Source organism: Gouania willdenowi, chromosome 1 (genome assembly GCF_900634775.1).
Source record: "Gouania willdenowi chromosome 1, fGouWil2.1, whole genome shotgun sequence".
NCBI lineage: Eukaryota > Metazoa > Chordata > Actinopteri > Blenniiformes > Gobiesocidae > Gouania > Gouania willdenowi.
Genome location: NC_041044.1, coordinates 26,212,339 through 26,235,065, shown reverse-complemented (window position 1 = coordinate 26,235,065; position 22,727 = coordinate 26,212,339). Strand labels below are relative to the sequence as shown.

General features: G+C 37.2%; 2 protein-coding genes across 3 annotated transcripts; one reads left to right on the top strand and one right to left on the bottom strand.

Moving 5' to 3' along the window:
* Positions 1–201: 201 nt before the first annotated feature.
* pld6 (phospholipase D family, member 6) lies at positions 202–20,867 on the bottom strand. 2 transcript variants are annotated; one of them, XM_028458394.1, is made up of 4 exons: positions 20,844–20,867; positions 6,653–6,822; positions 6,265–6,494; positions 202–668 (listed from the first exon to the last, which is right to left on the bottom strand). In XM_028458394.1, the coding sequence occupies exons 2-4, from the start codon at positions 6,820–6,822 to the stop codon at positions 427–429; spliced, it is 642 nt and encodes a 213-aa protein (XP_028314195.1). In that variant the 5' UTR covers positions 20,844–20,867; the 3' UTR covers positions 202–426. The 2 variants fall into 2 exon arrangements, with proteins under 2 accessions (XP_028314195.1, XP_028314186.1); XM_028458385.1 differs by lacking the exon at positions 20,844–20,867 and adding an exon at positions 10,991–11,090 and having other exon boundaries at positions 203–668.
* Positions 11,682–16,703, top strand: LOC114470290 (transcription elongation factor 1 homolog). Its single transcript, XM_028458408.1, has 4 exons — positions 11,682–11,767; positions 12,041–12,167; positions 12,268–12,338; positions 15,769–16,703. The coding sequence occupies exons 2-4, from the start codon at positions 12,052–12,054 to the stop codon at positions 15,831–15,833; spliced, it is 252 nt and encodes an 83-aa protein (XP_028314209.1). The 5' UTR covers positions 11,682–11,767; positions 12,041–12,051; the 3' UTR covers positions 15,834–16,703.
* Positions 20,868–22,727: the final 1,860 nt, after the last annotated feature.

Here is a 22,727-nt window from a genome sequence, read left to right as displayed (position 1 = left end):
GGTATATTGCTATGGCAACCGTAGGGATAGCCACTGCCATAATTATTTGAAAGCAAGAGAAAAATCACATGAGACACATATGCAACAGAACTGTTGAACAGTTTTTATTAATGAAATAAAACACCCAGCCTGCAGCAGCTAATGGTAAACTTACAGTACATCCATTAAAACAAAAACAAGCCATAACATTATGACCACCTCCCTAATATTATGCAGGAAATGTATGCAAATAACTTCAGTAAAAGCATCTTAAAGTGCCCCCATACGAGGTAAAGGGGACTGTCACAGTGCAAACCTGAACAGGTTTTTTTTTAACTACGTACAATTATTCTTTAAAGGAATATTTTTTTAAATTTTGTATTATTACCTCCATCATTTAGAATTGAACATGTAACTGGGGTAACTTAAAAAAATGATATAAAATGTTCATCTGTGATTGGCTCTGGTGGAAACGTTCCCAGCTGGCTCGTTGAGCTCCCATAATCTGTGGAACTCCTTCATGAAAGGCTGCACCAGCTCTGGTTGATCTGTGACTACCACGTTCTCCGCGTTGCCCTGCACTGCAGACAGTGTCCAGTTGAGGGAGCCTGTGATGAGCAGACGGCCGTCCAACACCGTGAATTTGTGGTGCATGTAACCTGAGCCCACGCTGCACCGCACACATATCCCTGTGAACGTGAGAGTGGAAAGGTTAGCATGGAGGAGGGAAAATGTTCATCAATGTTAATGCCAACAGTTATATTTGTGCATGAATGATAGATTTCTGCACTTCTACTCAGTGGTAGGGATGAGTATTGGCAAGGATGTTGCAATACGATACGTATCACAATATTTGGGTCACGATACGATATTATTGCGATATATCGTAATATTCTACCCAGATAATATCAAAATTAAACGTAGAGATGAAAAATCAAGTTGCTGTATATGTTCATTAGAAGATATTGATCATTCAGAGGACAAATTGGGTCAAAACTATTTGCTTCAAAACATCTATATTATTTATTATTAGTGTTTTTGCAGATTTTCACTGAAAAAAAAGAAAATACAGTGTTACACACTGACATTATAAAATAAAGTGCAAGTTTCTTTTCACTGAAACTACTGTGTAGATGTCTCAAAGTAACCATGACAACATAATGACGGCATTGTAACAACTGTAAGCGAGAACATTAACGATAAAGCACCTTGAGTTACTGACGATGCACAAAAATGAGAAAAAATTATTTCTCCTATTGTGTCAGTTTAAACACTGATCTGAAAAGATTATATGAAAATAAAATGTCTGTACATACGTAAATATTACAGGCATTACACACTGCCATCATAAAATCAAGTGCATCAAGTAACCATTGCATTGAAAGCATTGTAACCACTGATATATTGCACAATATATTAAAAAAAATGTTTAAATAAAAAAAAAGTTTTATTTAAAAAAAAAAAATCGATTTTCTTTTTTTTTTATTATCTTTAAATTTCTTTTTTTGGCACCCAAAAAAAATCGCAACATATTATGAATTCGATTTTTTTTTCAGACCCCTACTCAGTGGGCATCATCTTCCACGTTATCTGTTGGCATTTCATTTGTCTTCAGCGTATATGCTACGTATAACAAAGTTTATGGTGTTTGGAGTTTGTAATTAGTCTGATTATTTCAATTTTGTGCTATATTGAAGTGAACTCGCTACAGGCTGGTATTATCGACTCCAATATGAAATACTAAAGATGTGTTTTGTCTCGTTAAGGTAAAAAAACCAAATAGAAAGCATACAGGAAGTGCAGACACACACAACACTATAGCTGTCACCAATTTTGCATTGTCACCTACATGTTACAAAGACATTGAGGTAAAATCATTTATCCATAATGGTGGTTTTTATTCACATCCACATGCAACTTAGTGGGTGTGATAGAGGAACCAACTCTTCTGTCAGTATCATACCCACAGCTGTCCTGTGGCTACAATGTAGCTTACCACCACCAGTGTGACTGGTATGAACGAATAATGGTTTGGAAAAACAAAGCACAATAAAAATCTAAGCCATTATTATGATTAAATGTCTGAGTCAAATGTCATGAACATCAGTCAAATACAAACCGATATATTCATCTTTTAAATTTAGCCAATGATGAGAAATAGGGATTTCTCGATTATTAAAACTGGTCCAGATTCAGTATTTTGATCCGGATCATCCTTAAAATCTAATCACTGGTTCCTTATCCAATTACAGATATTTCCTGAAAAACAAAAGAACACCAGTAAAAAACAAAAGAACACCAGTAAAAAACATAATAACCTCCTTGGCGAAGATAAAAACAAAGTAAATATCCTTTATTGGATTGGTGACTCCACTTTTAAGACTCCTTTGTGGGTCCATATTGAGTCAGCTGGCTGTGGAAAAACCTCCTTACCAGCATTGTTAAGTTCAGCGCTTCCATTAGAATGATCTTAGTAAAAACCGAAGCCTGTGGTCTATGATTCTCTTTCCATCTGAGTTCAATGTAGAAAGAAACATGGCTTACATACCATGTCAATTAAACCCCCCCTGTACTCAAATCACATGTTCCCATCATCTCTAGTTGATTCTGCTTTCAAAATATGGAGCAACAAAGGGTTACATATAGGGCCCTATATATATATATATATATATATATATATATATATATATATACACATATATATATATATATAAAATTCCGTTTTATTTCTTCCCATATTCCATGTTTCCAACTTTAATATTTATTTTTTACAAATATTTATCATTTTTTAAAGAAAATAATAGTTTTTAACTCCTGTGAGGAAACAAAATACTAATAACTAAAAAAAAAATCATAAATAAACAAAAATGTATGTCTAAAATAATGATTAAGTTTTGATCAACTTAGTTTAAATTAATCAGGGACTACAGGTGGAAATTAGCATTTTTGCTATAACCTGGTACAATGCATCTTTCCTTTTGGTCAATGGTAAATTGTGCACTGTCCCTGTCTAAATAAAAACCATACCATAACCTAATTTAAATGATCCTATCTTCTGTAGCTCAGATGAGATGTTGATCGAATGTAACATTCTAATAATGTTGCTCCAACTGACTTTTATTTTGTAAACCGTAAGTTCCCACTGAAACGGTTGTACTTGAGGTATCTTGCTGACTGTGAATGTGTACCTACAAGGCATGGACAAAAAGCTGGAATAAAAAGAACTAAAGGACAACACGGACTGAATTATTCTTAGTTAACCAGGCACAACAGTTTGAACACTGAGCAGGTGAAGATGATTAAAGCTGATCACGTTTTCACGGAGCACCAATGAGCTTTACAGGCACAGCAAAGTTAAACGGGCACTGGTGGCTGTATTTAGGAGTCAGTGATGATTTGAGTTGTTTTTAGACTGCGTTTTGGTGCTTTAGGCAGAGTTTAATGCAGTCAGGACAGGAGGGGGGAGGGCGGAGCACCTAATAAGCACTCCCTGGAAACATTTCCCCATTAAAAAAAAAGTTCTTTGCCCGACAGTGACGGCGGTTCATGTCGATTCTGTCCATTTCTCCGTTTAACCGTTTTCATTGGTCAATTCTGTCCACAATTCCGTTAATGCAGATTTTATAGGGCCCTACAAATACATTTAAGGATCTTTTTGTCAACAGAATTTTTGCATCATTCGCACAGTTAACTGAATTATATAATATTCCCCGGATGCATTTCTTTCAGTATCTACAAATTTGTAACTTTATAAGCAGTAGATATCCTTCTTTTTCAAATATTCCAGAGTCAGCCACCACGGATGACGTTTTGGGTGTTAATAATCATAAAAAAAGTGCAATTAAAAAAAAATTACACAAATCTGTTACAGTTGCAATCCTCATTTCTCACAATAATAAGTAATAAGATCACACTGGGAAAAAAATAAATTTGGGAGGCGATGCAACAGAAAGTACATTCCTCTTCAAATTATGCCCGACATGGTCTCCTTCAATTTATAGTCCTTCTTCGTCTACACATCTCCGAGGACAAATTAGCCAAATTATATCCAGGTACTGATCCGCTGTGCAATCGCTGTAAATCGGATACTGGCACACTGATCCATACATTATGGTTAGGTCCGAATTTTACCAGTTATTGGACATCAATATTTCACACACTGTCAGAGGCGTATAGAATCAAACTTACCCCAAATGCGCTGACTGCACTCTTTGGTGTGTTGCCTCAAAATATCACTATTCCAAAACTGTGCTTTCATGCAATAATCTTTGCCTGTTTGTTGACACAGCGCCTTATCCTCTTATTTTGGAAACAGGAAACTTCTCCCACTCATAACCAATATATAACTGATGTAATGAGAGTTTTGCATATAGAAAAAACGATAAAAATCACAATAAATAAAAAAAATTAAAAAATTCACAACTTAGTGTAAACAGGTTCCTTACAAACACAAATAAATGTGAATACATCAACACTAGACACATTTAAAAAGGCTACAATAACTGCTGACTCAAACAGCTCATGAGCTGATGTTTTATGAAATATATTTGTGCATGTGGATCACTATTAGTGTTATTTTATGTAATTCATTTACTTCCTCACTTGAAATAAAATTATTTAAAAAAAAAAAGCACATTATAAGCACAAATAACTTCAATAGTGTAAAAAATATTGAATGAATGGTGACATTAGTTATTATGTTAATATTTATTTCACACAATGTGTGACATGTTTAGCTTTTATTCTTCCATACAAGTGTTAAATCTGACCATAAACAAACTGGTGGCTCTCTGTGGCTTTATGACAGTAAGAGGTGTTTATTTACTTGGTCTATTATTCCTTATATGAAGTGGTTAGCGTTAGTACTTAGCTCAGTCTGTGTGTCAGTGTGTTAGCTTAGCATGGTTAGCTTTAGTTGAGTTTCCAGTTCATAATCAATGCTACAGGTTCATTTCTGTCCCCGTGTTTGTGGAACTTTGGGTGGATCTGACGGAGGAACTTGAATCGGTTTCCTTTGTTGGATGGTTGTCTGGTTTTAACCAAGTAGCGGTCCATGATGTATCGCAACATAGTAGCTTCTGGTAGCCGTGACTAACACACAGACGGCAGTGATGGTGCACACCATACAGAGCTTCCGTAAACAACGTTCCGCTCCAGAGAATGATAAGTTTTGACAACAAACTGGGCAGTTTTGGCCCGTGGAACACCCTTTTTTGGGGGCATTCTTGGCTAAATTGAGGGACAAATGGCCTCGCTAATTTCAGACATTGGAATTTATCAATTTATCGTTTATATCGAGGGATGACATATTCTTACCGGTAAGAATGTTTTTGACGATAAATCATAAACGATAAAATATCACACATTTCTAGTGTACACCATTGGGCTCATTTACAAAATTTGATAAAACACTGCAACCATTTCTGAAATACATAAAAAAAACTATAAAATGCACAGTATTCCATCATAATAGGTTGATTGTAAGAGTATCCGTTACTATTTTATTTTCTTTGCGGTTCTCATATACATATAGATTAGTATTTTCAGCTGTTGTTTTTTTTATTTTTTGTTTGCTGACTTATTTTTTATTTGCACCTTAATGTGACTGTCAGGGTTTTTGTTTTTGAAAAGAAAAAAACTGCAGCCAATAATGTATGTTCAATATTATCTGTAACTTGCTGTTGAATCTTAAATAAAATTGAAAATCAAAAAAACAAAACAAAGTAAAACATGTCTCTCTTCCAGTGCCTTTTTAGCCATTCGAACAAATTTAACAGAGTGAGGAACGATCGAGAAGAAAGTCTAAAAAGCAAGTGACTACAAACAATCAATAGCTGGGTTTCCATAAGAGATTTTTGCTAAATAAAAGCGATATTTATTTCATAAATGCCGTCAATTGCGCTTTGAATGTGTTTCCATTGAAGGTTGTTTTGAGTGGGAGTCTTGTAACTCCCGTGAAATCTCATCCCGCGATACTTCGCTGCAGGAAGATGGACACTCAAAACCTCCTTATAACACTCTGCGTTCCTTTGTTGTGTCACGTCTAATGTAGCAGTAATCATTTTAAAGCATAATGCTTAGAAATGTCCCAAAGTTCAGGTGTTTCCATGACCAGTTTTTATTGCGCTATTTAGATTTTGTGCATTACCAATGGTAATGGAAACCCAGCGAGAGTCAGAGTCCAAAAAACTGATGTTAAACACCTTTTGACAAGTAAGATCTGAGTCATACCTGGTTTCTCCTAAAATAGAGAATTAATATCCAGAGAGACCAGGTTTTTCTTACCGGCCTTTCGGAGGGCCCCTATCTGGGACCCTGTAATGGCAGCGTAGTCCTTATCAGTGAGGACTCGGATGGTGACGCCCCTGCGATGCAGTGCTAGCACAGCTCTGCACAGGTCCATGTTGGAAAAGGAAAAAATACATAAATCCATAGAGCTGGAAGCAGAAAGGACGTGTCGTAGCAGACGGGAGAAAGAGGTGTCGACGCCATGAGGCAATGGGCAGGAACATAAACTGAATGAAAAAAGAGAGAAAAAATGACTGAGCTGTTACAATAATTCATCAATCGTTTGTTTAATCTACATGTGTCGATACAAATAATGCACACGTTATGGAGCAACTACAGGAACATTTCACAGCTTTTCTCATCTCAGCAATGATGCAGCACGTACTGGGTTGAGGACGGAGTGAAGATGCGTTCCACACAGGCCACTTCTGAGGGGAAGAAGTGAACCTCATTGAGAGCTTTCACTGGACGGAGCCGATGAAAAAGCCGACAAAGCACTTCCAGACTGAGTGAGAGGGCCAGCGCCCCTAAACCCACCATCTTCAGGGTCCACATCTATCAAACAACACAGTCACAGTCACTTCTAAGTCATGCACGAGGGAAGAATTGTAGAATTCAACAACTGGACGTTAATCGTACATTTCTTCTGGGTTTTTTTTTTTGTTTAGTGCATGATCACATGTTCAAGATAGAAATAGCTTTGCAGTTTTTTAATTACTCAAAAATAATAAATCAGTTTGTGACATTTTGTTTACATTCACTCATCAAATTAAGAAAGTAATCCATCGATCACACAGTCTGACAATCCCAATCAAAACTCCATAAAGCTGTCAGTTGGAGGTCCATGATTAACACTGCATGGTATTGGACTGTCAGAGGAAAGCTGTTTATCCACCAAAGATCAGCTCGTCACAGTGAAGACACGCAACACCTACCAGAACCTACCAGAACCTTTCCTTCGTACAAACTAATCATCTATTATTGTTTCTAACGCTGGTCGTGCAATGAAATGAGGCCTATTGGTTTGATTAAAACTAAAACTAAATTAAAACTAGGGATGTCCTGATACAACTTTTACACTTCCAATACGATACGATATTGAAACCTTGAGTATTGGCCGATACCGACATTGATCCGATAAAACATCACCAATCATCCATACTTTTAATACTTATTTTGTAGTGTGGAATGTTAGAAAAGGTTTGATCAAGTGATGTTACTCAAACAGAGAACAATAGTCAGCAACAGTAGGTATGAGAAAAACTGACCCATTTATTATTAATCAATTGGTTACATACATTTTAACCATCAACATAATATCTACAGTATTCTACAATTGAATAAATATAATATAATATAGAAAGTGTCTATCTGTACAGTTGGCAAACGGACAACCCCTGGTGCTATTGTTACGGTTATTGAAGTACACGTCCTGAGTCTTAGGGTCTTAGGGTTAGGTTATAACCCAATATCGCAACAATTTTTAGGGTTCGATTGAGGGTAAGGTGTAGTCTTAGTCACGTGACCTAAACTGGCCAATGACTGATCTATCACGTGACCTAAACTGGCCAAATGGGGCGCTGCGTACGGATAGAATGTCAGTATATTGATACGGCAACCGTACGGATAGCTACTGCCTATAATATATATCAGAGATTTTAGGTGCAGTCCAATAAAATCCAATATTTGTTTTCTGGCTGATATCGGACCAATATCTGATATCAATATTAGATTGGGACACCCCTAATTAAAATATCTCAATATGTTGAAAGTTAAGTCCTATTTTAAGTTAATCACTTTTCAAAAAACAGAAGTACAGCCTTAACATTTAAGGGTATACAGGGCTTGAAACTGCGACCAAAATGGTCGCATATGCGAGTATGTTTTCAGTGTGTGCGAGTAAAAATTTTATCTGGTCGCATCCGTGCGAGTGCGTATGGATGACCTTATTTTGGACGGAAGTGCACTTCTCTCTCTCTCTCCCTCGCTCCGCTCTGCAGGTGAGGAGACGGTGCACGCCCACACAACTTTACTGCGGGTAATGTAACAGTGAATGCGCCGAGTATAAACACCAATGAGCTCCTTTAGAGTGCGCGCGGTCCGCGAACGGAGCCAGACATATTGAGTCCTTCACTGAGTGCACTCTCACATTGAGGGCATCAGTAAAAAGTCTTTATTGAGAAGGTATTTTTTTGGCTCCAGGAGAACTTTAATCCAGGTGGGATGAGGCTAAATGGTTCCTTGTAGAGTAAAGGTTGCAGACCCCTGACCAGGGGAAGAGGGTTAGGAGACCCCACTATAAAAGCTGGAACTTCTGAATTGATTTCCATGGGGTGAAGCAATGCAGATGCTGAGATGAGCTACTGTTAAGTTAATTCAAGTATAGCATTTCTGCAACCTGTTGTTATGCTTTGCTGTTATCTGATTCTTTTAAAATTGTATAAAATAAATGACCTGTTATTTCAGCCACTGCTTGTTGCAGAAACACATATTGTCACTTAAACATGAAAACATTTTTTGCAAATATATCTAGTCATTGTCAATCTTTACTTCATACAAAACTACGGTACACCAGTTAGGTCAAATATTCATCAGCATGCATGACTATGCTGTACACCCCCCCCCCCACCCCCCCCCCACCCCCCCACCCCCATTCAAAAAACGGTACGACCAAATTCTGCGCTGGTGCGACCACTGAAAAAGTTAGTGTAGAGCCCTGGTATATTATGTTATTCACCTGTTTGTAGTGTTGGAGTCTTGTGAATTTGGAGTGAAGCTAACATTCATTAAAGATGTTTAATCCCTAGGATGCAGTAGAAGCATTCTCTATAATAGTATTGTGAATGTTTTCCTTCACTTAGGATTGATTGATGTCTTTATTTCAAATATGTTTACAGCTTAGAAAACAAAAAACAAAAAATTATGAATTACAACAGCAGAAATAAACCATTGATACGATCCACCAACACTTAAACCTCTCAACTTACATGTGTGAAAAGGAGTAGGAAGAAGTGTCAACTCATTTAATCCTACCCCTTTAATCACTACCGATTTAGTAAGTACAACTAATACAATTAATTACCCAAATATCATTAAACAAACAATCTACATATTCACAAAGAGTCCATAGCTAATCATCAAAACAGAAAAAAACAATAGCTGGTGATTAGTGATCAGATTCATTTCTGTACCGTGTGAATATTGTTTTAGCTCCACGCGCATTCAGTTCCATCATTTTACTCCATAAACAAAGTTTTTCACACTTAAAATCTTTAAATTTATCTTTCCCCTTAACTTTTAAACCCCCCCCCCCCCCCCCCCTTTAAATAACATGTTGTGGATGTTTTTACACTATATCTGGGTAATTTATAGGTATTCATCACAATCGTTTATGTTCACACAAAAGTCTAGTAAAATATATTAAGTGAAAATAGTGAGCGCATTACTCAGTGCTCATCCCGTTCCTGCTGCTGGGTTGTTGTCCTCCTCCTGTGGCCCCCTCCTCCACCTCTCCTCATCTGATCCATTTGCACAACAGCAGGTGAAATTGATTCCTAATCAGTGTTGCTTCCTGAACAGGTTGATTTCCCAAAAGTCTAAATGACTCAACGTTGCATTCTGCTATTTAAGTGTTCTCTTAATATTCTTCAGCAGTGTTTAAAAGTACAGTAGAAAAATAGCTAATAGCTAACTTTTAATATTACGGTCTTGTTTTGGCTTTAAAAACGTTGTTTATGTAAAAGCTTGGAAGATTAAAAAGTAGTCTATTGCAGATGTTCTCAACCTTGGGGCCAGGACTCCATTTGGGGTCGCGAGACACTGGGAGGGGGTCGCCAGATGTCTTCAAGAAATTAGGAATACATATATATTTTTAACAATTTGAGCTCATTTTTACGACACTAAACTTGCCATATTTTATCACTTTTTATTGCCATATGCCAATGCCTTTTATGCACATTTCATTTTTTTTTTACTTTCAAGACATTTTTGGCACTTATAAATGCTTTCCACCACTTAACCCACCTAATGTTGCATATGTTGACCCATTATTGCCACTTTTAACCTCTTTTCACCATATTTCATGCTTGTTTTTTTGCCAATGTAACAACATTCACGATTTGCCGTGCCCATTATTTGCCAGTTGAAACTAATTGTTGTTTTACCACTTTTTCCACTCTAATTTGCAACTTTTAACAGCTGAAAAAGTTGAGAACCACTGGTCTACTGCATGGTCACAAAACATAATAAATATGAAATAACTTTTTTAATTGGTCAAAATGAGGAATAAAAAGATATTTGGTAGTTTTTTAGCAGAGCAGAAACAATTTATAAAGAGCGGACAATATAATGTTATACATTACTCAATATAAAAACATATATAATGTATTTAATATGAGTGATGAGTTTTCTGTATTCAGTGGTTGGAGAAAATGTAAATCTGATGGCTGTCAATCAAATATGCATATTAGTTCACAGAGAACCAACTTTTAACATTGCACTTTAAACAGAGCAGCTTTGTTCAAACTACTTAAATCCAGTTTTAAATGTTGCTAGGTTACACTTCACATTATAGCACATGGCGCTGCTAGCGATAGCGACTTTCTTTAAATTCGTAAGAAAGCGTGACGTGAACTCCATTTAATGAATAATCAGTTGTTTCAGAAGCTAACGAGTGTGTTCATAATGACAAATTAATACAGTTTATAATACTTAGGCACCAAACCTGAGTTATCTTTTGTCGCCACGGCCACGTCTTCTCAATAATGTCTTCTTCTCTGTCAGTAAAGATGATTTTATTCTTTGGAGATCGTCATAGATCTGTGACCAGAGGGCGCCATGTGTCGATGCTGCACGGCATGACAACCCGTAGAGGACGTTGCCAGGTTGGGTGGTTTACAGTGCATTTTGCGGCCAAAAACACATTGAAGTTCGTAAATAGCAAACAAACACACACACACACACACACACACACACACACACACACACACACACACACACACACGCACGCACGCACACACACACACACTCACACATTTTCTTTTTTTATTTTGGTTTTTATTTATTTATTTACTTACTTACTTGCTTTTTTATTTATTTATTTATTTATTTATTTGATGAACTTACTTGTATTTTGACATTGTAAATCTATAACAGGTTGATCTTGCTATATAAATAATAAATCTGAATCTGGAATCAGACTTTTGTGTTGGGATTGTTTTTTGTTTTTTGTTTTTTTTTACTTTGGTCGTTTTCTGTTTTTCAACATCTGCTGTAAAAGTGTGAGCAACGTGTTCATAAACCGGTCACCAGTTGAAACGGACACTAGATTAACCACAACACCGGTTTGGTGACAGCCGCTTCAGATTGGGGCATTTCATTGAGCCAATAGAAGACCGGCATGCTTGACAGTCGCCCAATCATTGATCGTAAACAGGTGGCGGAGGCGGGCCTTACGGCAGCTGTCATCTTCTCAAGCAACTCGTGTCTTCGACAGGCAAAGGTAAACAAAGTTTTCAACTCAAACGCCTGATTGTCATTTTAAAATATTTGTATCTAGAATGAATGAAGTGTTTATGAGAACTTTTCGTCTATGGCTATTTGTTTTAATTCAATGTACCGTCACCTTATTTAGGGCGATAAGGAAACGTGCTAACGTTAGCCTGCTAACCTAACATGATAGCAGTGCATGGGCTGAAAGCTGTGTGACAGCTACGTTGAGGTCTGACTCGTTATTCAGGTAATTGCCTCTCCTCTTCGCCTCACTCTCTTTTAGTTCCGTGTTCAATGGGTCGCCGTAAGTCCAAAAGGAAGCCAATGGCAAAGAAAAAGCTGACAGGAGACCTGGACACTCAGTTCACGTGTCCTTTCTGCAACCACGAGAAGGCATGTGACGTCAAAATGTAAGCACAACTCTCATATGTGTCATTGGTTTACTCATCATGTTATTAGTATTCATGTTTGTCATGTGTTATAATAATTATTATTATTTTATTCCAACAGGGAGAGAAGTAGGAATACTGGTATCATATCCTGCACAGTCTGCCTGGAGGAGTTTCAGACACCCATCACCTGTATCCTTTTTCACACACATGACATTTACTCATCTGCTCTTATGTAGCTCACAAGATCAAAGACACAAACACATTTAAATGCACAATTAACTTTATTTTACTTTAGTGTCTTTACAAGGGAAGTCGATACATAGAACATTTTACATAGAACACAATTTAAACGAGATAGGGAAATTAGCATCACATGTTTATATTGTACTAAAATGCAATGAACACCTTTTAATCATATACAAAGAAGAGTATCTAATGTGTGAACCTCTCAAGTCCTTTCAGAGGGTACGCCACTAGCATCCGAGTGGCTGCAAGTTGTACTTTACAATAGATTTGAGTCCTTTGAGATTTAGAGCAGGGGTCTCACCCTGGGACCCACATTTTATCACGCTCATTAAATCGTGACCCAGTTTTGTTTTTTGTTTGTTTTTTTTAAGAATTCGACTAACCTAATGTATTTTTTCTAAAATAGCTGTTGAAAACACACGTATATAATCTTCTTTTTTAAAACATAAATCTATATATATTCCTGTGTAACACGCATTTCACAGCATGACTGTCAAAAGAAAAGTTTCTTTCAAAATAAAAGATAAGTCCAACATGAGAATTATGAAGTATTTATTTATTTTTGACCAGCTGCCCGTGACCCACCCAGTACAGGTCTGCGACCCACCAGTTGGGAATCACTGATTTAGAGTCCTTGTTTCTTTCTATTTAATCACAACCGAGAGCTTTGAAAACTAACAGAATATGAATATCAATTGAATTTTTATCAGGGAGTCAGTGCAGAAAATTAAAAAAAAAAAAAAAACCCCACCTGTGACAGACGGAATCAAATGCCATAGTTCCCAACATGCAACAAGCAGTTGTCTTTTGATACAATTGTGTACCTGCTGCATAGCAAATTATGCGAGTAAACCGTCACAGTTAGACTAGTGTGCTTGTCAAATATTCATGAAAACATTTTGTTGTGACCCAGCTGTGGAAAGTTAAGAGATGTTTGTCAAGTGATGCTTAAATGATGATTTATGCCTTTTGATTTTGCTGTGAAATGTAAATGCTTCACTTTAGACGTCGTCGGCCCCCTTCGCCGAGGATCAGTGCGACGGTGTCGGCGGAGGGGGCTGGGTCTCGGCAGCGTCTTTTTAGCCTCCTCAGAAGCAGTTTTTTATATTTATCTGAGCCTGTGGTTACGTGACTGCTGTAAAGTGAAACATTCTCTAGGTCACATGACCTGGCCAAAGATGGTCCGTCTCTCCAAACTTACATAGTTGGTATTTCAAGAGGGAAGCCTCGCTCAGAGCGGAGCATTGATACTGAAGCGCTGTATATTGGCCTGAGGAATCATTTAAAATAACTCATATGGGTCAACTCTTTAGGTCACAGTGTGCCTTTAATGTATGTAGATGTATTCAAGTATGGACAGATTGTAAATTCACACCACAGTAGGTGAGCTACGTAATAACTCTGTCCACATAGTCACACCTTTGACTGAGCCAAGCTATCAAACATATGCAATTCTATAGTCTATTCTATGTGCACTACTTCTACACTCCTACATAAGACATTGCCAGATCTATGATGATGTAGTGTGAGTTCGCTAACTGAGTATAGAGTTAGCTTTTTGTGAGATTGGAAGGAGAACTTCAGAGTTAAATTTAAGAAGCTTCCAATATTATATTGAGTTGATATTAAATGATTAAAGTTAACACAGACTTTGCAAACTGCAGCTTAGATCGTGACCACTGAGCAAAATAAACCACGTTATCACACTTGCTGATATGCTAATTAGCTTATGAAGTCGACTATTACTGTTACTAAACTTTTGAGCAAATGAATGCAATGATGACATGTGGTAACAGGGTGACTAATTTGAAGGAAAGAAAAAAAAAAAAAAAACACCCACACACTTGATACACACAAAAATCTCACGGGTGAACTGTCTCCCACTTGGAATGTAAACTCATTCATGCGCATCCTTAAGAATCAAGTGTGTGTAGCTGCAAATTTTGCATGTTTTCTGTGTATTTCTGCTTCAACACACCTGAAAGTGACTTAGTTTCATCATGTGGCTCTGCAGAAAGCCTGACAGTAAACATCTTTTTGCAACCAGGTGTGGTGGAACAGGGAGACAGTTAAAACGTGCAGGATTGCCCCTCAGAACTGAGTTCAGACAGCCTGACAACACATTTAACAAGAATTTAACTGGCTAAAGTTGAAAAATTGTGCCACTATAATCTTGTACTGTGTATAATGTATAGCTGATGGAAAGAGGAGGAGAATTAGAACAAATGGATTGATATGAAATGCTAATTGTCTGGACTCTGAGGTATGATTTAACAGATTGTGTCAAATATTTATGCCCTGTCTGATGCAGATCACTAGTTTTATTTTTATTTCATTATGTAAATGTACATTCCTGTTATAACTTTATTCACCTGCTACTGAGTACTGTTCACAAACTCTGCGTTATTGCACATCTGTTTGTTTTACTGAATGATGCACAGCACTCTACTTTTTAACATAAAACTGTCATTAATAATACAATTAATTAGAGGTCGACCGACATGGGATTTTCAAAGGCTGATGCAGAGACAGATTAAAAAAAAAAACTTGGTCGATGTTGGAAGCCAATATTTGAGGCCGATATAGTTTTTTTTTAAGGCACATTAATTTTGAAAGACAATTGAAACACTCATATAAATTTATATTTTATAAATTAAATTAAATACACCAATAGAATTGTTAACATTTATTGAACTTTAAATATACCCCTACACAGCCAAGTAAAACAAAAAGCACAGGACGGTTAAGTAGCAGTAACGACAATGTGCAAGTAGTCGGTTTAAACTATTTCAAGCTTCTTTCTTAACTTAAAGTATTTAGTAATTAAGTTAACAAAATATTTTAAACTATACAATCATACAGTAACCTGAAAACTGGTTTAAGTGCAAAAATCCTCATCCTGTTAAGAATATAATGGGATAAAGATATGTCATCAGGCACTATTATATTACATCCTTATCCTATTATATCAGCTTTTTATTTGTGAGCCTATTGGCTTCTACCTCTCCCATGCATGTGTTATTATTATTATTACTTTCTTTGTTGTTGTTGTATATTCATACATCCGATGTTTTATGTTCTTTCTTTTTTCCTTTAATGGCTACTCTAAAGTGCTAAATAAAATAAAAAAAATAATATATATATTTTTTAAAAATCGGTCTTAAAAAAGTCTATATATCAGTCAACCTCTACAATTAATAACGAACATGCCACGAACACAGGCAACACTTAATTAACATTTCCTCGGATTAGTTTGATTTGTTGGGCTGGTTTATAATCTACTAAATTGTGATGTAAAGTAACTTCTCCATTTGTACTCTTGTTGTTTTTGTCAAAATGTCTGGATGTTATTCTTTAACTGTTTTTCTATCAGATCTATCAGAGCCTGTTGATGTCTACAGTGATTGGATAGATGCATGCGAATCAGCCAATCAGTAGCCTTCATGGAGATCAAGAAAGTTTCTACTGGGAAGACATTACCAACAGTTTGATTACACATACGGACATTTCTGACTCTGGGAACAGCTGTGTCACAATTAGAATCCTTGTTATCAAAATACTGTGAAATGTCTTTTATGTTTTGGGTTTTTTTGTAAATCTTTAGCTCAAAGTTCCACTATTTTATTTTTAACATTTGTTCCTCACTCATGGAGTAGTGCTGTCTCTGCTTGGAATGAATGTCAGACTTTATAAGTACAAAGGACAAACTTTTAGGTTTACTAAAGGAGAAAAGGATAGATTAATTTCCTCGTGTTGTATTGTAAAAAGACGATCAATATTCAGTTAATTTTATGCGAGGGAATTTGTGGATTCAGCAAGAGAAGTCTTTATAGGAGCAGAGTACTCTTTGTAATTAGCTCACTGAAAAGTCTGAAGGTGCAGTTTGTATATCATCTAATTTTTAAAAACATATCTTCAGAATAAAGTTTATAGAAATAGTTTTGGTTAAAACTTCTAGTTTTGACTCTCATAGGCTGGAAAATATTGCAAGTTTTCACAACAGCGGTAATTACTTTGTGTCGAGGACAAACCTCTCACCAACTCAGCACTTTAGGAACGTTGTTGAGTGTGAAAATATAGTGTCAATATTATTAAGTCCTTTATCACAACAAGAAAAAAGAATTAATGCTTTATTCTCAAAGTTTTGTCAAATTCTGGCAGGTTTTCTTGGTTCTTTTTCTTTTAAACACATTGAAAAATGTTCCTTTATAGATCTGAAAAAGAAGTTATTCAGCTGCAGTCATATTTTCTGTCCTGTACTTCTGCATTTAAGTTTAATTCGAATGAAATAAAGAAGTTTACATCTTTGCCAATAAGGTTTGTTTTTAATTGTGTGAAACCAAGAAGTTTTCAATATTAACAGCATTTACTTAAACATGTATTTTATTGTGAAACTGGTGGTACAATAAGCTTGAATGCAAATCCACATTGTTTATGGCCTTTCACATGTCACTAAACTGGATTAAAAACTAAGTGAAATATTTCATTCCACTGAAGCCAAGAACTCTAAAGAGTATTTATTACAGAACGAAGGCAGCTGTGATGTCACAAGCAAATAAACTTTAATTCTCAGTTCCATGGATTTATACTCCTAAATTTCACCAGTGCAATGGAGATGAATTATGACTGGCTTCATAGTTTATTTATATTAATAGGTATTGATGGATTTAATTAAATAAACCTATGATTCTATTTTCCTGAAGCACTGTTTTGTTGCTATAAGGGTATAACATACTCATTGGTAGGTAATGATTTAGGTCTGGTTTAGTTTGCATATTGTAACACTAGCTAATAGCAAACTTATAATAATAATGTATGTTGCTGGTGGTAATGTAAACTGTCAAAATAAAAGTATAATTGTTACTTTGCAACTTTCAGCTCAGTTTCATACGAGTATAAATCTAAACCTGCTGTGTTTTTAAGTAAAGTGGATAGTATTGTGTGTGATAAGTAATGAAATACAAATACTTCAAGTATCTGAACTTTACTTGAGTATATATATTTTTTGGCGTCTTTTTACTTGTACTTTTTAAAACACGTATCTGTACTTTGTACTTGTAAAATGAGTTAGTTACTTTTAAGACCTTCGAAGATGACACCTCGACTTAAGAAGATGCCAAATTTTGGTAGTTTGAGCTTTTTTCTGTGAGGCAGGTCCCTTAGTTTTATGGTTAATATTTTCAAGTTTTGAAAATGTTGAATTCAAAGCTGTTCTGTATTTTAATTGAGCATTTGCATTTTTTCTTTTCTTAAAACATACAATATATATATATACAAATTGAATCTATAATAAGGGCTCAACTCTCCACGTCTTAATAACGGGTAACATATTTAACTTGTTTCCATGTGCCAGTTTTCTACAAGTTCTTATAGATTTTAAATCAAAGCTGCTCTGGGTTTTATTGAGCATTTGCACTTTTTTTTCCCCCCGACACATTTCATTTATTTTTGAGTGCTGAATTCTGCAGGTGTTCAAAGGTAACAGATTCACTTGTTTCCATGTACCATACAAGTTCTGGTTTCAAAACCCTGTTTTATGATTGAAGGGGCATTTGTTTGACTTTTTACTCAAAGCGATTATTCGGAGGATGTGAACGTCTCAATGTCCCGCCCTAAACAGCTCCACTTCCTGCCTCTGCCTCTGCCAATCTACCGGAAGCCACGCCTCTACTTCAGTGCACGCGCATCACAAAACATAACAACGATGTTTAACACACCAACACACGTGCAGTAGTAGTTTGAATAAAACATGTTTATTACCTGTCCATGAGAAATGTCGCCAAATCAGAGTAAGTTCGGAATCCTTTTAAAAGCCGCAAGTCCCTCCACCTTTGAAAAGAAGCTCCGAGATAAATTCTGTTGCTGTCACAAAGACGTTTATCTGCAAACTTTGTATTTGTACCTTTTTTTTAGTAGAAGCTTAGGAGTTTGGGAGAGCTCCTCCATGATGCTATGCTGCTCAGAGTGATACCTGTTGTGACACGCGGCCTTGTTTCTGTACACAGTTTACGCACACGCATTCACTTTGATTGGCAGAGTCCGCTACAGGAAGTCGAAGTCGAAGCCTATTGGCTGGGCGATCACGGCACAATTTTCTATTTGTATAGGGGTTTATAGGACGAAGGCGGGACTTATATACATTGACGTATTTAATGACCACCGGCAGTAGACCATAGTAAAACACTAGTTAGGCATTTTTTCGCATTTCAAAAGAATGATACATAAACATAGATTTCTCAGAAACTCCTGATATCAGCTTAAAGTACCGGTATATTAAGTAGCATGTACGATACTTTTTTACTTTTACTCAAGTAAGGGAGCAACTTCAATACTTTTACATTTAGAGACATTTTTTATTCAAGTATCTGAACTTTTACTTGAGTACTGAAGACTAGTACTTTTGCCACCTCTGGATAAAAGATAAATAGTAAAAGTGAAAAGGAGTGAAAAGGTATTTCCACTCCCTCAATATGTGGTTGCATAACTGACTTTCTAATATTACACTATTTGAGTTCCAATGTGTCTCTCATCTCATGACATCCAACCATAAAAATCTGCTTATTGAAGGAAAGAAAACCTTCCACAATAGAACACACATAGCCAAGTCAACAAGTAGAAAAGCCTTCAGCAGTTATGCTGCAGTGTGTGCCAAAGACACAGTATCACCATTAAGTAAAATCTCTCTGTGCTGGCTCCTGATCTACTTTCCTGAGGCATGTGTGACCATGACACATTTTTAAGAGTCCAGGCTCCATTCATCTCTGCAGAGCAGAGGATGTAGCAGAGCACAAATGAAGGAAGACACAGTGAAGCAAGGCTGTGCGCCAGAGCTGAGTGATAATAGATGAGATGTGGAGTGCCTGCCTGCCTGCACTCTCCAGCCACCAAGTGTGTGTCCGTGCACGTGCACGCTGCTCTGTGCATTGTGTTTGATGATGGACCTCAGCTGGAGAGGTATTGACAACGGCTTATGAAACATGCTGCAGGATGATTACAATGGAGAATGATTATCACTTAGTCTTCCCTCTGTCTACATGCTCCACTCCCACTCCCACTCCCTACCTCTCTCTTCTATTCCTCGCTCCTTCTCTCCCATTCAGCACGCGAGGTCAAGTGTCACTCCATCTCTGTTGTCAAGGCTGCCAATCACCCACACAGAGAGTGCAAGGCAACTGTTGCCAAGGTAACAGAGCCATTTGGTTGCTAGGCACCTGGAGCTGTGCTCACAATAGTCATTTTGTTGCTTGGAAGCATGCACACACACACAAAATGCACACAAAACCACACAAATAGCTTTCGCCTATTCAACAAGTCTGTGCAGCAGCAGAGTCCAATCTGTATAAATTGCTCTCAATTCTGCTTACACACAGTAGTAAAAAGTCACGCAAGTGTAAATTATGACTTTAATTTATCACAGTCGTAAATAGATGCTAATGTATGCCTGAATTTTCCAGCGAAATGTTAAACTTCTAATTTATAATACTTAACATTTATGCTAATATCCCTCCCTCAAAAAAAAAAAGAAGCTTTTTCGGTGTGTTTCATTGCTGTGCCTTTGCTCCCTGATCAATTGACACTCACCAGCATCTTTAAACTTACCCCACAACTAGATCAATAAAAGACATAGGCGTCCATCATTCTGACTAAAAATAGTTATGCATAAAATCAGTTTCTTACCCCATGGCTCACGACGCTTTGGACCCTAAAGCTGCATCCTGTGAGGATATATATGTATGTGATGCATTTTTTATGAGGTCTATCCATCTTTCATTTCCCCTACTGGCATGCATATTATGTTTGTGTCTATAAGTGGGTCTGGATCTCCATCAAGGCAGCTAAGCTGAACGTGGGAAATGTCAGCCACTAGTGCAAGCCTTGACATGTCCTGGTGTGTTACAGTCTCCAGTTGATGCTACTGGCGTCAAACTCACACATTTTCAGCATGAACCAAGGAGTAAAAAAAAAAAGAAAAAGGAACGCAGGAGTAGCTGGTAGTGCAGCGGGATGATAGTTACGCTGGGTTATGAAGACCCCCCACACCCCCCAACAGTGAACCCACAAACAGCCTGCCTCGCACCGATTTTGCCAACTTTAGATTTCTGCTCAGCTTGAGCTCACAGCGAGAGTGCGTAGAACTGTGAAAGACATCCATCAGCTGATAAGATTATGGCATCACTTTGTGTGCTTCACTGAATAACAAGAGTATGTAATCAAGAGGGTTTGGAATTAACGTTTGAGGAATTGTGTTAAGCTCCCTGAACTAATGCTGGGAGGGTTTTAGCTTAGTGACACAGTGCAAGACTTTTTCTGCTGGCGACTCCACAGCAGAGGATGCAAATTCATATTCCAACAAAGGTCTGAAGAAAGTATTTCAAAACTTTCCATTAAATTATCTTAGTATCTTCATGATGTTTAATTAATGTACCTACTTTAAGAAAAATAATATACCTTTTCTGTCCAGTGTTGATGCCAAAGCTTCCACTCGACTACGCGTATTCTCAAGCAATAACATCTACATCTGTATTATCAACCCAAGAATACCCGTGGTCGAGACTGGAGCACAGAAGCCCACCTCCTCCTGCCCCTCCACTTCTCTCTCCATCCCCTCAGCAGTGACACTTCCTCTCCATCACTGTGCTCATCCCTTCAGCTATGAATGAGATTGCAGTGAAGAAGGATGAGGTCTGTGTGCAGGCAAATCTTTAAGAACAGCACCTGGGAGGAAAAGGAGACAAAGGAGATCATATTTATCCCTGAATGACAATGCAGCGCCACTGCTTTCAGGCTATAATACACGTTTCACCCACTCAGTCACATCTTGAGCACGTAAACTGACTAATAACCCCATCATAGGCTACCACACACAGACTCACCTCTCCTTCTCAAATACACACATAAGAAGTGAGAGTGAAAGTGAGGACTCACACACTGTCAGGCACAGGCAGCCTGCCATGCTTCTTTTACCTGAGCTGCACCAAGTAAACAGATTACACAGCCGACAGCTAGTCCCCATGCTCTGCCCGGTATCAACCAACCATTTAGTGGAGCACCGAGGGAGAGGGCAGCCGTCGTCTGTGTTACACTGCACTGACTAGAGACTGATTACCAAACAGATGTTCAGCCCTCACCTCCACCCACTCCTCCTCACTTCAATTATTACAAGTCCTTTCTACCATCCATCTATTTACTTCTGTTTCTTCTTCTTTGTTCCTCCTCAACTATTGTTGGACGACTCTCTGGTCAGTTTTCCTGGGTGAGCCACAGAGCGACCACTGCCACCACAATTTTTTTACAGAAAAGGGAAAAAAATGCAAAACATAAACTTGTTAAACTTCGCCAAGGAGGAAATATTTTCACCAGCGCTTATTTATTTGTTTGTTGCAGAACAACGTCAAAAGTACTTAATGGCTTTTGACGAAATGTTAACCAAATATATACGCCTTGGAAGATTCCTGTAAATTCTGGAAAGGATTTGGATAAATATACTGATTCAGAAACTGTTTCAAAAATGGCAAAATCCCTATCTCTCATCAACATTTCAATAATTGACCAATCTTTATGAAATTGACTCAGCTATGTCAGGTTTGTTCTTCGATGACAACAGTTTGTCTGATTCAGATCCAGATTGCACATTTCATCGTAATTTTTAAAAAAAAAACAGAAGTGCCCATACATTTGGACCTACTGTATTGTTATTAATGGTGATGTAAATTTCTTGCAACCTTTATAAGATTAAATGGTCATATTACCATATTTTGATTCTCAAAAAAACATATAAACAATAATAATTATAAAAATACTTGTGAACAAATAAAAATACCTATCAAATACAGTACAGCATTACAAATCCTAGCTAGTGCTACTATTTTATTTTTAGGAACTTTTCCATGTTGAAGTGTGGCATTGCCAGTTTGTAGGTTTGCTAAGATAATTTTTTTTGTGTCACCAAAAAAAAAAAACCTTTCCACAACAGTTCAAACTTTTTTCCTCATCAAATTGAGTTGAATTTAGTTGAAAAGTTCTTATTTATTGCATTTTGTCCTTCTTTTGTAAGGGACACTGGAACGCAGCACAACCTGAACACTGCCACCCATGGCCTCTTCTGGCCAAGCCACAGCTCTCTGGACATGTCCCCATCTTATTCTCCAACTCAGCAACTGCTCCCTCCTCTTCGGTCTGTCTCATGGAGGGCATGTCCCACTCTCCACTATCTACACTTTCCAATTAGAGTCACAGTGACTGTCAGTCAACAGCTGAGACAAGAGGGAGAGAGGATCATTGGGAAAAGCGAGTTAAAAGGGGGGATTGAGGTTGCATCAGCACCACAGACAG